A 16140-nucleotide genomic window follows, 5' to 3' on the forward strand; every position below is an offset into this window, starting at 1 on the left:
ACCCTCACTCCTGTCCCTGTCTGCCCCTGTCTGCAGGGAGGGCTCAGCCTCTGCTCCGGGGGGCTCAGCAATGACACAAGAGCACCGGGCAGGAACTGATGCACAGGAAGTTCTATCTGAACATGAGGAAGAACTTCTTTGCTGTGCGGGTGACACAGTGCCTAGAGAGGGTGTGGAGTGTCCATCCCTGGACATTTTTTAAAAACCCAACAAAACACCAAAACACGAAAGGACGGAATCCTGTTCCGTTTGCTCTGGGATGGCCCTTCTGGCCCACACCGGGGCTCTTCCAGCCTCACTCCGTGTGTGACTCTGGGGCCCGGAGGCGGAGGCGCTTCCGGGCAGCGAGCGGCGCTTCCGGGGCAAGGGCGGCTCCGGGGCGGGACCGGCGGCGGTTCTGGGCATTGAGCAGCGGGTGCGGGGCAGAGCAGCGGGTCTGGGAAGAGACCGGCGGTGGCTCCGGGCATTGAGCGGCGGCTCCGGGCAGTGAGCGGCGGCTCCGGGCGCTGAGCGGCAGCTCCGGACACTGAGCGGCGGGTCCGGGCGCTGAGCGGCAGTTCCTGGGCGTTGATTGGCGGCTCCGGGCATTGAGCGGCGGCTCCGGCAGCGCGGGGCTCGGGCCATGGAGGAGCAGCAGCGGCGGGCGCTGCGGCGCGGGCGGGCCCGGCTGGTGGCGGCGCTGCGGGTGGAGCCGCTCTGGGACCCGCTGGAGCAGTGCGGGATCTTCACCCGGCCCATGCTGGAGGACTTGCAGGTGCGCCAAGGGGCCGGACACTGAGCACCGGGGGTGGCCCGGGGAGGGTCCGTGTTCCCTGGGAGCCGGGGATGGGCACGGCGGGGTAGCTCCATCCCCTGGACCCAGGTGACAGGCCCGAGGGAGGGTCCTGTGTCCCTGAGCCCTGGTGACAGGACTGAAGGGTGGCCCCCATGTCTCCTCACCCTGGTGACAGGCCCGAGAGGGGTGGCTCCATGTTTTCTTGGGCCCAAAGAGGGAACCCATGTCCCCTGAGCCCGGTGACAGGTCTGGTGGGTGGCCCCCCTCAAGTCCTCTCACTCCAGTGACAGACGTGGAAGGGATTGTCCTGTGTTCTCTCAATTCCAAGTGAGACTCCTGGTCCCCCTCCCTGTGGTGACAAGCTCATAGGGGAACTCCATGTCCCTTTAGCCCTGGTGACAGAGTGAGAGTGTCCTCTCACTCTGATGACAAGGCCTGGGGTTGGTCTTTGTGCAGATAAGATGTTAAAGAACCCCCTCACTTATCTCTTCTTTCCCCAGCCCTAGGCAGTACCAGGTGTGGGCTTTCTCTGTGTCCCCATCCCAATCTGATTACACCCTTAAGATGTTCTTGTTTTCTGCCTTGGTTACAGGTGACAGGCCTGGGGGTGTTTTTACCCCATCTTATACCCCACTTATACACTTATACAGCCCGGGGATGCCTGTTTGTCCCCAGAGGCCAGGCTTGGGGTGCTCCCTCTCCCCCTTTCCCTCTAGACCCCTCAGTGGGCTGGGTGTCCCATTGTTGACCACTGTTCTTGGAGGGAGGTCAGGGCTGGGGGTCTGGTGGTTGCTGGGGGTCTCTGTGACTATTTCCACTCGGTTTGCCATTGTTTACCCCGTGTCCATGTCCTGGGTGCAGATCCCACATTCCCCTGCTCAGAGTGGTTGGAAGGGCTGCCCAGGCACTGTGTGAACACCAGTTCTGGGTTTTTGTCCTCTGCAGAGCTCTGGCAGCCGAGGAGAGCAGGCCCGGCAGCTGATCATTGACCTGGAGACTCGAGGGAAGCAGGCTTTCCCTGCCTTCCTCTCCATCCTGCGGGACACGGGGCAGGGCGACCTCGCCGAGATGCTGATCCAGGAGTGCCAGTCCCGGCCGGTGGCACCGCAGCTGCCGGACCTGCGGCCCGTGGAGCTGGAGCTGCGGGAAGGAAAACAGCCTAAGAGTCAGTGCTGAGGGTGTGGTGTGTTTTTGGCAAACAGCAGCAGGGGGGAGTGGCAGCAGGGATCCCCCTTACTCTGGGCAAGAGTTTGGGAAGTAATGATTTTTGTTATCCTGGTAGAGGTGACTGTTGGGAGAATCATGGAATCCCAGGATGGTTTGGGTTGGAAGGGACCTCATCTCATTCCATTCCATGCAATGGTCAGGGACATCTTCCATCTTCCACTATCCCAGAGTGCTCCAAGCCCTGTTCAACTTGCCCTTGAACACTGCCAGGGATGGGGCCTCCACAGCCTCTTAGGGCATGTCCTGTATGTCCTGCTTTTCAGCAGTGGAGTCTTTTTAGCTTGGACTCATCCTCTGTATTTTTGTCCCATGTCATTACAGATGTGACCCCTCATGAACGTTTGTCTGTCCCAGTCCAAGCTGAGAGCGAAAGACCTCGAATACCTCCTGTGCTGGCCCGGGGTAAGCCACATTCCAGGCACTCCTAGAGCCACAGCATGCCAAAGGCTCGTTTCCAGTGTGGTGGGAAGGGGAAATTCAGGTGTTGGGAAAGATGTGAACTCTAGGAGTGCAGTCTTCTTTTGATGAGCTGAATCTTGTGTCTGTTTTGTGTTGTAGGTTCAGGTGTTGACAAGAGGAGCTGTGACCAGGTTAGTATTTGAGTAGGCTGAAAGTGTTCCCTACTGGGCAAAAGCTCCATCCCTCATGGGTGACTCCAGAAAATATTTCTGGAAGAGCTGGTTCTCACTTTGTCTTACCTGAGCAATTACTCTGGAGCTGTAGCAGGGGTGATGGTCTCAGAGTGGGTCAGTCATTATCCAGGTTCTCCTTAAGATTACCACAGCAATAACACAAATTTTTGACTCCTTTTAGTGAGGTTTGATGATGATGCCTAAAAGAATTTCCCAGAAATTTCAACTTGCAGTTGAAGATGCCACAGATAAATCAGCAGCCGGTTTTCCACAAAGGTTTTTCCCAATTTAGTGGGTTATTTATTGTTCCTGGCTGCTGATGAGTAGATATGTGTGGAGAATGGATGCTCCTACCCCTCTCTAGAACTAGAGAAATGTAAAAGTTGTGAAATGAGCCACTTTAAAGACTCCCATTCCTCACTGGCATTGTATCCTGCTGGGTTAGCCAGCAAGCCCTTGAAGTAGGAGGGAGTTTAATTGTGACATGTCCCTGCCAGGACTATAAGATGAAAGCGGATCCCTGCGGACACTGCCTGATCCTCAATAATGTCAATTTCTCCAGAGACTCGGGTCTGTCCACCCGAGAGGGCTCCGACATCGACTGTGAGAAGCTGGAGAGGCGCTTCAGGGCCTTGCATTTCACCGTCCTGACCCGGCGGAATCTGAATGCTCAGGTGGGTGAGGCTGGTGTGTCCTGCTGACAGCAGGGATGAAAGGTGAGCCCCTGGAAGCAACAGGAATTCTTTAGCGGATGTGTCTTGAGTTGGCAGCACACTGAAAACCTCCCACAAAGAAGCAATGTGCATCCTCTTACTTTATTGTTGCTCTGCAATTGCAGCAGAGAGGACCTTGCACGTTTTCATCCCTCTGCACTAATTTTGAATCCTGGTTGTGATTTGTAGGGATTTGGTGAGGTTGTGTTTTTGGGACAGCTTAAACAGCTGTGTCATGTCTGTCTGTGTCATTCTTGGCTGTAGTAACGGGGAAGTGTCAAGGGGAACTTGATGGTCTGAAAGTAAAACATGGTTCTCTGCTGACCCACCAGTTCCCAGTCAGAGGCAGCAGGTTTCATAAATCATGTGGAAATGTGCTTTGGTTTGTGGTGCTGTGTTGTAAAGAGTGTAGAGAGGTGAGAAATCTGTGTGATTAACACAGCCAGTGTTGAATAAGGGTAGAGATGCACAAATACTCACTCTCTGCCAATGGCTTTTGGCAGCTGTACTTGGGGCTCATGTTACCCTGTTGCAGAGATTGACCAGATCCATGGCAGTGCAATTAGAGCAGGGCTGGCTGAGATTTGGTTCAAAAAACTCATTGTGATGTTTTCCACATAGGAAATGGTGCTGGAGCTGCTGAAGCTGTCACGGCAGGACCACAGTGCTTTGGACTGCTGTATTGTGGTCATCCTTTCCCATGGCTGTCAGGTGGGTTTGTCCCATCTCTCCCTTTGTTCCTTAGGTGTGGGAAGGAGTTAATTCCTGGCTTGTGGTCTCACACAGGGTGAGAGGGATGTGGTCTGTCAAAACCTTGTTCTGCTATCGCAGTACATTTCAAAGAGTTACACCCTTATTCTGGGTTAAAGAAAACAGGAGCTTCTCTAGGGTAGTCTGATCCACTGGTGCCAGCGGACAAGTGTTTTCCATTTTGGAAGTTGGGGCTAATAATTTGAAACTGAAGGGAGGTCCCACTCAGCCTCGTGCTGTGGTCATTCAGTCCTTCCTGTTCTCCAGCTCTGACAGGGAGATGCTATCAGCAATAAAGCCTGTTTATTCCAAGTCAGTTCTTGAAGGATGAGGAGAGGCATTCTTAGGAAAATGGTGTATGGTGTGTGCCCGTTGTACCAGAGGATGAAGAACTCCTTTGCTGGAGGATGTGGGATATGAGTTGGATAATAAAAGTTGGATTGTTGGGTTTTAGTGCATTTCAAATGTCTCCTGGATGTCACCTCACCCTGACTTGGCCACAGGGATTCCCACAAACAGCAGGATTTGTTCTGGTGCCTCTATGCCATGAAGCACCTGATGGCAAACAGGCTCCCTCAGAACTGGCCTTGCCTTCTGTGTCACTAGCTCCTGCATTTTCCTCTTGCAGACGAGCCATATTCAGTTTCCTGGAGGCGTTTATGGGACGGATGGAAAACCCATTCCCATAGAAAAGATTGTGAACTATTTCAATGGGTCCAATTGCCCGAGTTTGAGAGGAAAACCCAAACTGTTCTTCATCCAGGCCTGTGGTGGAGGTGAATCTTTGTGTTGGCTCCGGTAGTGCTGGGCTGTGGAGATGTGGTCAGGCTGTGGCTTTGGCTCCCTTTCTGTTCATCAACTGTCCCTCTCTCCAGCTGTCTTCTCACACCAGCTGCCTCTTCTCTTACCATGTGCTGAGAGGCTGCTCCAGCTCTTCACACACAGTGAGGAGTTTTGTATAAACCACCAATGAATTTGGTGCAGCCAAATGGCCAAAAAGCCTTATTTTGTTCTAGGGCCTTTCTTTCCCCATCTTTTCTTAATGTTGGATATACAACCATGAATGCCTTGCGTGGGATGAACGTCAGGAGCTGTCTTGTTTCTTTTTTCAGAACAAAGGGATCAAGGCTTTGTAGTGGATTGTGACTCACCTGAAGAGGAGGCTCCCGGGGGTTCTTTGGAGTCGGATGCGACCCCATTTCAGATTCCATCGGATAAGGCGGATGAGCCTGATGCCATTGCCAGTTTGCCCACACCCAGCGACATCTTGGTTTCCTACTCAACTTTTCCAGGTGAAAACAGCCTGTGCAAATCCTTTTCTGGGCATGGGGGAATTAGCAAAACAGTTGGAGCTTCCATGGCCAAAGATAGGGGCAGTTTGGGACAGCCCAGCTCTGTTGGTGTGGCAGGAACTTGTTGGGATGAGAACAGCAGATGGGTTTTGGCATAATATTCTCCTTTTTCTGAAGGTTTTGTCTCTTGGAGGGAGAGGTCAAGTGGCTCGTGGTATGTGGAAACGCTGGATTGTGTGCTGGAGCAATATGCCCATTCAGAAGACCTGCTCACCATGCTAGTGAGGGTAAATGTCTTTTTTTTTGTTTTTTGTTGATAAAGGAAATAGTCAGGGGTGTGATCAGTTGGGGCATGGAGTCCTACACTTAAAAAAGGAGCGAGGATATTGAGTGTTGAGTTTAGGGATGGGCTAATTGGAGGCACTGCAGAGGTTTAATTGCAAAGAAAGTGTCTGGCCTCAATCTGCCAAAAATCACTGGAGGTTTCTCTAGTGAGGAGTAATCCTGGCAATGCAGGCTTTAATCCTTCTGAAGAAATTGCTAAAAAATGTCATGGCTTGTCCTATCCAAGCTGATGGGATTTGGGTGCTCCTGTAAGCTTGCCCTGGGGGTGGAGGAGCACAGTGCACAGGGATATGGAACGAGTCTGGCTGATCTTCCTTTGTGTGCCTTGTTGACTCAGGATTGCCAAAGTTGCATACAAGTGTAGGTGCCCCAGATCCTTTCTCTGTTCTCCATGGGTAGGAGGAAAGTCCAGTGTGGAGGGAGAGAGGACTTAATAGAATCACCTTGTTGTTGTTTTCTGGTGCTTCTTTGGCCACCTTGGCATGGCAGCCATTGATTTCAATGGGAGAGCACCCATTCCTCAGCCTGTCTCCTGTTCCCAGGTGGCACACGCTGTCTCTGCCAAGGGGAGGTACAAGCAGATCCCAGGATGTTTCAATTTCCTCCGTAAAAAATTCTTCTTCGTGTGTGACTGACACGTGGGCTTCCAGCCCCCTGCCAAGCACTGGAGATTCTTCCTGTGGCTGAAGGAAATCTGTGCCCACCATGACTTGATGTCAATGCTCCTGGTGGGTTTTGTCTGTGTGTCCAGATGTTTGTCTGGAGAAATGTGATCTACAAGCGCTGGCTTTGCCGTGGAGTGGAGATGAGATGGAGATTGTGCTGTGCCGAGTGGAAATGTGGATGGAGCAGGAAGTCCCTTTGCTGGAGAACAGAGCCAGAGGAGACCACTTCTGGCTCATCCTGACACAGCCATGCTCAGCCTCAGAGTGTTTCTCTTTGCTGGTCACGATATTTGTGTCCTGTGCTGCCTGGGTAACTGATTGAGAGGACCAGGGTCTGATGTTCAAGTGAAATGGGATGAGTTTTGCAGTCAATGTTTCTAATAAGTGCAATTAAAGAGCAAATCTTTAGCTGCATTCTCTTGTCTGTTCCATCTCCTCATTGCCATTTCAGCACCTCGTGAAGGCTCCTCTGAAGTGGGAAGAGTAGGAACCTTCACTCATGTCTGCACTGCTGTCTGGTCATTTACAAAGTGGCTGTGCCAGCCTGTGGAGCAGGCAGCTCCCTTTGAGGAGTCAGTCAGGAGTTACAGCATGAAACTGATGAGAATTCATTGAAATACCAGTGCTGAGGGAAAGTACTTAAGGAGCTGCTGCAGTGATGGCCTTGGGTCAGACATCCTGCATCTGTGTTGGATTTTGAGGGGGGAAAGAATCCTTGGAGCCACCCTTGGGAGGTGCAGAGGCCTTAGGGTAGGTCTGTGCTGGGTGGTCTTTGGGGATTCTCAGGGAGCCTGGGAATATCCAATCTGCTTTTGCAGTCACTGAGCATTTCCATACTCCTTTGGGAGCATTTCAAGTGCTTTGAGGGTGCTGCAGGAGGGAGCCAGGGCTGCCTGAGCACCCCAAGGAGGGTGCAGCTGGAGCTGGGGTGTGGCTGTGGTGGCCTTGCCTGTGCTCAGGTGTTTGTGAGAGCTCATGATTATTTCCCTCTCTATTCCCCTTCTCCATCCCCCAGGGGAGGGGGGATCTGGGCTGCCCTGTCCCATGTTGTCCAGTTTTGCAAAGAGCAGGGTGTGCAGGTGATCCCAGGGCTGGTCCCATCTTCACTGGACCTGTTCTCCTTTGGGGAAGGTGGGAAGGTGACCCTGCAGTCTTCCCCTTGTTTATTTCCCCGCTTCTGTCACTAAGGAAACATTGGGACTGGGGTAGAGGTGACTTTGGGTAGAGATGGCTCAGCCTTGTCCCTTCTCCTTTCCATCACATGGACTGCATTCCATGGCTCCTTCTCCAGGGCATCTGTGGCAGACGTGAGAACAGAGTGCAAGCACTTGGCAGCACAGGTGGTGGAGGGAATGTGCTGGGGCTGCAGGATGACCCCCAGGACCAGCCCAGTTACCTCAATGCCCCCATTATAAATCTGCTGCCATCAAGTAGTCCAGTTACCAGCAAGATCCCCTGAAACATCCCAGCACCAGCCAAGACACCTAAAACCTTCCTGGGACAATCAGGGGCCCTATAGCCCCCTCAAGTTCCCTTGAGCCCCCCAGGACCACCAGACCAGATTCCAGCCACTCTCCCATCAAACCAAGGTTCAAGCCTTTAACCCTTAGGCTTGGTGATGGCCATGGCTCTGCTCCTGGCTGGGAGTACCTTGTGGGATCTCTGCCCACCTCAGGCTCCCCAGGACCCTGCCCAGCCTCACTGCACAAGGTGGGGACCCTCCCCAGCACACAGGGAGAAGCCCAGGGCCACAAGACACAGCCCCCTGGTTCTGGTCCACCACGTCCCCTTGAAAGAACCACATGAGACCAGCTCAGCACTATTGCCTTTATTACACTCAATACTTGTGTTCCATGCTGCGTCCTCAGTTGCTGCTGATTTTCTGCCAAAGACATGACATGGGGAGGTTCGTGGTGAGACCTCTGGCAGGGCAGGGGCAGCATGGCCAACCCCCTGCCTGGGGGAGGAGGAGGAAGGGGCACCCACCTCGTTGATCCAGTCGATGTAGGCAGACACACGGGTGAAGACTGTTGGCTTCTTGATCATGTTGCATTTCAGGCCGGAGCCGAAGCTGACTATGCCTTCCACCTCCCAGATCCCGTCCTCACGCTGGCAGTTCAGGGGGCCACCAGAGTCACCCTGTGTGCAGAGACAGTGTGGGCCATGGGTCCCCTCCACATCCCACACAGCACCCACCACTGTTATAGACAGGTAGAAGAATTACAAAAGAAAGGCCTTACGAAATCAGGCCTCACTCTGCTAAAATTGCCAAAGCTGCCCTGTCATTTCTTTGAAGTGCAGATAACAAGCAATTTGAAAGATCCCATGTGAAGCTATTTTGGGAATGAGAAGTTCCTTTAACACACCAATCTATTCTGAAGGTGAGAAACAAATGCACCTGTGTAAACAATAACATTTGTCCCATGAGAACCCACAAAACATACCTGGAGAGAGAAAATTTGATAGATATACACTATAGCCTTTACTGACCAATGAACTGAGTTTCACTGTATTGCTGACCAGTTAGGTTTAACACAGTGCCTTCTGGTATTTCCTATAAATATGAGCCAATAAAGAATTGGCTTTCTGCGTGAAGAAAATGGAGTCTTGGCTGATTTATTCCAACATGCCCCTGCAGTTCCATACCCTCCCCTCCTGTGCTTCCTATGGAACCTGTGTCCCTGCACTGCTCCAGCACCCCTGTCAGTCCTGCTCTGGGCTGGGGGCAGGCCAGGGAACCCGGCATGAGGAAACACATCTTCCCACCTGCAGACTTGACCACAGGTGCAGAGGGCAAAGAGGCCAGCCAGCACTGCTATCAGCAGCATGAGAAGAACAGCCATGGCCAGCAGCGCCCAGGAGAGGGGCTGGGACCAGGACAGGAACTCAATGGTGGAGTTGAAGCAGTCGGGATTGAAGCAGACCTTGCTCCCTGCCAGAGCCCAGTCGCCCAAGCCATAGGGGTCTATGGAGGACACGGACACCTCACACAGCTCAGACCAGGTAAGAGGCTCTGCCACAGTGAGGGCCCAGCCCGCAGCTCCCTGGGCTCTGCTCACCCATCTCACCTGCTCCTTCCTGCGGGCACTCCCAGGCCTGGGGCAGCAGAGGGGGCTCTTTTCCCAAAAGACTGCCCACCTAAAATTTACCCTGTGGACTCCCAAAATCCATGGCCCGAGCTCAGACAGGGGCTTGGCTGTGTGAGGCTCAAGGCCATGAGGGCTGTGGGTGGGAAGGGGCACCCAGGAGTAAGCTGGGCAGGATCTGCAGCAGTGGTACCACCCCCAGTGCCCACACTCACGCTGCATCCAGAGACGACGCCGTCACCGCCGGCGCACACCATGGTGGTGCGGACCATGCTGCCCCACCAGTCCCACTTGGAGCAGGTCTCATGGTCCACCACGGGCAGCAGAGCCTGCTGCAGGACATCAGCCAGGGGCCCGTTGGCTGCAAGGAAAGTCACACCTCACACTCTGCACACTCCCTCCACAAGGACCCCTGGGGACCCTTCTGGGGACCCTCTGCTTACTCCTGATGCGTCCCCAGCCGGTGACATAGCAGGGGTAGTCGTTGGGCAGGATCTTGCCGGCCTCGGGCAGGCAGGCCACACGGATGGTGTCACTCTCCTGAACCTCCTCTGCCAGCTTCACCAGGGCAATGTCATTGCTACAGGAGGATGTGAACCATGAGCGTGTGGTCCCCAGGTTTGTTACCCCACCACCCACTCCCGGACATATTCCATCCCTACAGGACAAGGAAGGAGTTCCACTTCTCATGGACAATCGTCTTCTCCACACCCACAGCAACAATGCCTGTCCCGTCATCTGTCAGCAGGTCCTGCTTGCCCAGCACCACACGGTAGGTCAGGGAAGAGCTGCCAAGGAGATACGACGAGTCAGTCCCCACAGATATCTCATCCTGCTCATACAGAACCCCCAGCACCCCAACACCCACCTAATGCAGTGGGCAGCTGTCAGCACCCACTGGGGGGCAATGAGGGTTCCACCGCAGGTGTGGGACCAGGATCCAGAGCGACTGTACTGCAGGGAGATCTGCAAGGGCAAAGGAACCGGGTCAGAGCAGGAATGTCCCCATCCCTGTCCCCCTTCCTGTCCCTGTGCCCCCTTACCTGCCATGGCCAGCTGTGGGCTACGGCGTCCTCACCGCCCACCACACGGGAGTTCAGCTGTGGTGGCACGGCCGGCTGGCCGCATCCATAGGCTGTGTGACACGGGGCAAAGGGACATCAGAGGCTGCCTGTGCCCGTGCCCAGGGCCCTGGCAGGCCCCACGGTCCTGTGCCCCCTGCCCCAACCCTTCCCCATGCCCTGCACCCACCGTAGCCCAGCAGCAGGACGAGGCAGACGGCTCCCAGCATGGTTGTGCTGACCAAAGGTGTGGCAGTGGGGCCGCTCACCCCTCTTATGGTGTCCGCACTGCTGGGGACCTTGGAGTGGCCCCGCCTGCCAAGGACATGTGGGAACTGTCCCACGCTGTGGGCACAGGGCCTCCTCAGCCCCATATCTCTGTTATCGCACTCACAGTCCCACCTGGGAACAGCCACATCTGCCTGACATCTGTTGGCACCATGCTGGGACATGGTGGGGACACCTGGCCCTGCTCTGAGAATGGGCACGGTCCCTCCTTGGGCACAGCTGGTGGGCAGCCACGATGCTGGCAGTGGGGTGTTGGGCAGCCCTGCCACCCTCCAGCCCTGAGCACTGACTCTCAGGACATTCTCTGCCCCCAGTCCCTCAGTCCCCCAGGGATAAGGTGCTCCCTTTCCTGAAACACTCATCACTGGATGTCTCTGAGTCCCTGTCAGTGTTTGTTCACCTTCTGTACCCATCCTTGGCATGTTTGGATGCATGTTCCTGGCTGCTCCCTTGGCTGTGGATCATCTTGGATGCTGGTGGTACCTTCTGTACTTGGGAAAGCCTGGGGGTGTGTGGCTGTGCCATGTACAACTACAAAGTGCATGCCTGAGGATTTGGGGCGCTTTTGCTTTATGTTTTTAATTTTAGATTGTTGTGTTTATGGTTTGAAGCTGAAGAAGTTTATTTTAGGTTGTGGTTTGTTTTTTTTTTTTTTTTTTTTTTTTTTTTTTTTTTTTTTGTTTTGTTTTGTTTTGTTTTGTTTTGTATCTTTGGCTGGTGTGGTTGCCCCAGGGCAGTGGTGGGGGCCAATACCCACGTGTAGTTGGAGAAGAGCACCTGGACATATGTGGCTACTTCTGCCAGGGGGAGCCAGGGCCACCCAAGCACTCCAAGGGGGTCCATCAGGAGCAGGGATGTGGCTGTAATGGCCTTGCCTCTGCCCAGGGCTTTCCAAAAGCTCAGTGGTACATGTGACCCCTTCCCCACACCCCTGTGGTGTGACATTCTGGGCTGCCCTGTCCTGTGTTGTACAGAGCACCTGGGTGTACACATGACGTCAGGACTGATCTCATCTCCCCTGGACCTGTTTTCCTTTGGGAAAGGTGACCCTGCACTCTTCCCCTTGTTTATGTCCCCAGTTCTCTCATCAAGGGAGCCTTGGGGCTGGTGTGTCATATGGGCTGGGGGTGCAGGGAGCTGGTGCTTGACTTTGGGCAGAGACAGCTCCATCTTGTCCTTCTCCTTCTTCCATGATATGGCCTGCAGTGGCTTGTCCCTCCTGGGCCATCCTTGGTGGAGGTGAGAGTGGAGCAGGAGCACTGCAGTGGCACAGGTGTCATGGGTGTTGGGATGTGTGGTAGAGCTGGAGGACAGTGGGGGCTCAGGGAGAGATGGGGGAATGCTCTTTTGGGGTCACTCCATGGACCCCACTGCTCTTCTCCCTCCTCCTTGTGTTTCAGTGCTGGATGTCCGTGAGGGGAGCCTGGGACTGGCACCATGTGTCAGGGCTGTGCTTCCTTATGGCTCTGTGGCATCAGCATCAGGATGCTGCTCAGTGTCGGGAATTTGTTCATGTGTCCTTGGGTGTCCCAAGCTCTCATTCCCAGGAGTGAGTAAAGATCACTTTTAAGATGTAATTTTTATGTGATTGTATGATTACTTATATTTTGACAGTGAAGTAAAAGTTATGAACTTCACAAAGTTTTGCTGTATTCTTTTAAACTTCCTCTTATTCTCCCATATTGTTAAATACTTAATAATGGACACATCCTATAGAGTGTACATAAGATGTAACACATTTAACAAAAATAAAGCTTACACTTCTTTAGGTTAACTTGTAGATTTAATGTGTCATTTACAAACTGTATGAACATAATATAGCAATAATTGACAATTAACACCTAAGTATAACAAATATTCATTAAACTCTATGCAGCCTTAGAGATTAAAAGTAGTTGAGGCTGTTGTCACTCTGTTTGTTCAGCTGGAGGAGGCTGAGGTCAGACCTCACTGGGGCAACTCCTCCCTGGGGCAGCTCAGATCTCCACTCTCTGTGACCAGGAACAGGACCCGAGGGAACAGCTGGGGCTGTGTCCAGGGAAATTCTGGATGTGATAAAAAGATTCTTCACCCAGAGAGTCACAACTCTCCATCACTTCCTGGGCAGGAGGACACTGTTTTTTGGGGTGACACACACTGTGGGGGGGTGCCCATGCCTGGCTGGGTGGGGCAGGACTGATGCCCCAGGCACAGATGATTGTGGCACTCTGGGGCCTTGTCCAAGGCTCCTCCATCCACCAAACCCCCTCTGAGGATGGGACACAATGCACAGGTACACACACAACAGGCTGTGACACAGGGTCCTGCACTCCCAGCCCGAACAACTGTCCCCATGGCACATGTGTGTACATGCAGAGGGGACAGTGGCACCCCACATTGCCCAGCTTCCCATGGGCAGCCTGGAGCTCTCCATCCAAGGCAGCAGATCCTGCTGCCAATCCTATGCCAGTGTCCCAAGTACCTGCCCCCATCCTGCTGTGCAGAGAAGCCACCTCCACACATCTGACTGGCAGGCCTTTAACTGCCTTTGGGGTGATCCCTACAGTTCCTTCGCCATAGCACATTTCCTGTCCATCCAAACCATTCCCCACCCTGCATCCCTCTTCACTTGTTAAAACTTTGGTCAGGTTGACAGGTGCCAGGGGGTCCCTGTGGAGTCCCCAGGTGGCTCACATGGTGCCAGGTCTCGTGCCAGTGCCCTTGGGCCCCAGTGCAGGTGCCAGTGTTGCTCTCTGGGCTGGTGACAGTCCAGTGCCACCATGGCTCCTAAACCAGATACTGTCCATCACGTCCCCCACCGAGCTGGAGGTGCTGCCATCCATCCCTGCTCACTCTCCTCCTCCTCACCCCATGAGGATCCCAGCTGGGCTCCAGGAGCCACAATGGGATAATGGTCTGATAGATGCACCTAACCCTCCCAAGGCCAACCCAGTTCCCTCAAGACCCCCATTTGAAAGTCAGCCCTCATCTAGGCAGTGCCAGTGAGGTCCCTAAAGCACCGTGGGAGTTACCAAGTGTTCCAGATCGTCCCCAAGGGCCAGCTGGGTTCCCTGGACCTCCCCTCAACAACCTGGACAGACCCCAGCCCCCTTCCCATCAAACTGCTTGCCCAATCTTGAGCCTCTTGGCTCAGCCATGGCATGAGGACTGGAAGCATCTTGCAGGATGTGCCCGATTGCCTCCCCAGAGCCCTGAGCAGCCCCACTGCATAACAGGGACACCTTCCCCAGCACACAAGCAGGACCTTGGCATCACCAGACCCAGCCCTGGATGTGTGCCCCCAGCTCTACCACCCCCCCACAAAAAAAATCAGTGAGGCCAGCTCTGCTTTTTTGCTTTTATCTTGGTCAACAGTGGTATCGCCACATGCCGCGTCCTCAGTTCGAGCTGATTTTCTGCCAAAAAAGACACAGAGGAGTCAGGGTAAGACCATCTGTGGGGCAAGAACAGCCCATGTGGGGCAGAGGAAGGGGCACCCACCTCATTGATCCAGTCAATGAAGGCAGACACACGGGTGAAGACTGTTGGCTTCTTGGCGATGTTGCAGCCCAGGCCGGAGCCGAAGCTGACGATGCCTTCGACCTCCCACGTGCCGTCCTCACGCTGGCAGTTCAGGGGGCCACCAGAGTCACCCTGTGTGCAGAGACACTTGGTACCACTGTTCTTGGGCACCCTGCCAACACTCCCCTCATCCCTCCCGGCCATCCACCCACATGGCTCCATCCTCTCTCCTCCCAGTGCCTGTGGTTCTGCACCATTTGGACACCCAGCAGTGCCCACACTCACGTTGCACCCAGAGACGACGCCATCACCGCCGGCGCACACCATGTTCTCCAGGACATAGCTGCCCCACCAGTCCCACTGGGAGCAGGTCTCGTAGTCCACCACGGGCAGCAGACCCTGCTGCAGGATGTCAGGCAGAGGCCCATTGGCTGCAAGGACAGACAAAGCTCGTACCTCACACCCTGTGCCTGCATCCCCTTCCCCGGGACACGCTGGGGACACCCCACTTACTCCTGGTGCGTCCCCAGCCAGTGACATAGCAGGGGTAGTCGTTGGGCAGGATCTTGCCGGCCTCGGGCAGGCAGGAGGCACGGATGGTGTCACTCTCCTGGACCTCCTCTGCCAGCTTGATCAGGGCAATGTCATTGCTGCAAGGACACACAAATGATGGTCCCTGGCCATGAGAAAAGGATCCCTGGCCATGGGGACAGGGGTCCATGGCCACACCACCCATGACCAATCCCTGATGCATCCCATTCCCTACATGATGAGGAAGGAGTTCCATTTCTCATGGACAATGATCTTCTCCACGCCCACGGCCACAGAACCGGGCTCATCTTCTGACAGGTCCTGCTTGCCCAGCACCACACGGTAGGTCAGGGTAGAGCTGCCAGGGAGAGAGGGGGTGTCAGTCCCCACAGATATCTCATCCTGCTCGTACAGAACCCCCAGCAGCCAAACACCCACCTGATGCAATGGGCAGCTGTCAGCACCCACTGGGGGGCAATGAGGGTTCCACCGCAGGTGTGGGACCAGGATCCATAGCGGCTGTACTGCAGGGAGATCTGCGAGGGCAAAGGCACAGGGTCAGAGCAGGAATGTCCCCACCCCTGTCTCCATCCCTGTCCCCCTTCCTGTCCCTGTGCCCCCTTACCTGCCATGGCCAGCTGTGGGCTACGGCATCCTCACCGCCCACCACACGGGAGCTCAGCTGTGGTGGCACGGCCGGCTGGCCGCATCCATAGGCTGTGTGACACGGGGCAAAGGGACATCAGAGGCTGCCTGTGCCCGTGCCCAGGGCCCTGGCAGGCCCCACGGTCCTGTGCCCCCTGCCCCAACCCTTCCCCATGCCCTGCACCCACCGTAGCCCAGCAGCAGGACGAGGCAGACGGCTCCCAGCATGGCTGTGCTGACCAAAGGTGTGGCAGTGGGGCCGCTCACCCCTCTTATGGTGTCCGCACTGCCAGGGACCTTGGAGTGGCCCCGCCTTCCAGGGACATGTGGGGACTGTCCCACGCTGTGAGCACAGGGCCTCCTCAGCCCCACGGCCCCTCTTATCACACTCACAGTCCTGCCTGGGAATGGCCACATCTGCCTGACACGTGCTGGGAGCGTGCTGGGACATGATGGGGACACCTGGCCCTGCTCTGGGAATGCCCTGCCCTCCTGGGGCACAGCTGGTGGGCAGCCCCCCACCCACGATGCTGGCAGTGGGGTGCTGGGCAGCCCTGCCACTCCCCAGCCCTGAGCACTGACTCCCAGGACACTGCACCCCTCATGTGACCACCCCCCAGGGCTCGAGT

General features: G+C 55.0%; 3 protein-coding genes across 4 annotated transcripts; 1 reads left to right on the forward strand and 2 right to left on the reverse strand.

The window, feature by feature from the left end:
* Positions 1 to 622: 622 nt before the first annotated feature.
* On the forward strand, positions 623 to 6792 carry CASP9 (caspase 9; the record flags this gene model as incomplete). 2 transcript variants are annotated; one of them, XM_083876610.1, is made up of 10 exons in its annotated part: positions 623 to 754; positions 1721 to 1940; positions 2324 to 2404; positions 2561 to 2592; positions 3132 to 3308; positions 3969 to 4058; positions 4726 to 4873; positions 5210 to 5389; positions 5567 to 5676; positions 6486 to 6792. In XM_083876610.1, 10 exons carry the CDS (start codon positions 623 to 625, stop codon positions 6639 to 6641), a joined length of 1326 nt encoding a protein of 441 aa, XP_083732736.1. In that variant the 3' UTR covers positions 6642 to 6792. The 2 variants fall into 2 exon arrangements, with proteins under 2 accessions (XP_083732736.1, XP_083732737.1); XM_083876611.1 differs by having other exon boundaries at positions 6277 to 6603.
* A 1442-nt stretch (positions 6793 to 8234) lies between these two features.
* LOC310917972 (chymotrypsin-C-like) lies at positions 8235 to 10776 on the reverse strand (the record flags this gene model as incomplete). The annotated part of the gene is made up of 8 exons (XM_083876616.1): positions 8235 to 8281; positions 8386 to 8538; positions 9701 to 9846; positions 9929 to 10065; positions 10148 to 10273; positions 10354 to 10451; positions 10529 to 10620; positions 10737 to 10776. The coding sequence occupies 8 exons, from the start codon at positions 10774 to 10776 to the stop codon at positions 8264 to 8266; spliced, it is 810 nt and encodes a 269-aa protein (XP_083732742.1). The 3' UTR covers positions 8235 to 8263.
* A 3435-nt stretch (positions 10777 to 14211) lies between these two features.
* On the reverse strand, positions 14212 to 15739 carry LOC310918177 (chymotrypsin-C-like; the record flags this gene model as incomplete). Its single annotated transcript, XM_083876974.1, has 8 exons — positions 14212 to 14229; positions 14315 to 14467; positions 14621 to 14766; positions 14849 to 14985; positions 15102 to 15224; positions 15305 to 15402; positions 15492 to 15583; positions 15700 to 15739. The coding sequence occupies 8 exons, from the start codon at positions 15737 to 15739 to the stop codon at positions 14212 to 14214; spliced, it is 807 nt and encodes a 268-aa protein (XP_083733100.1).
* Positions 15740 to 16140: the final 401 nt, after the last annotated feature.

The sequence above is a fragment of the Zosterops lateralis genome (genome assembly GCF_965231275.1).
Source record: "Zosterops lateralis genome assembly, chromosome: 22".
In the NCBI taxonomy this organism is placed as follows: Eukaryota; Metazoa; Chordata; class Aves; order Passeriformes; family Zosteropidae; genus Zosterops; species Zosterops lateralis.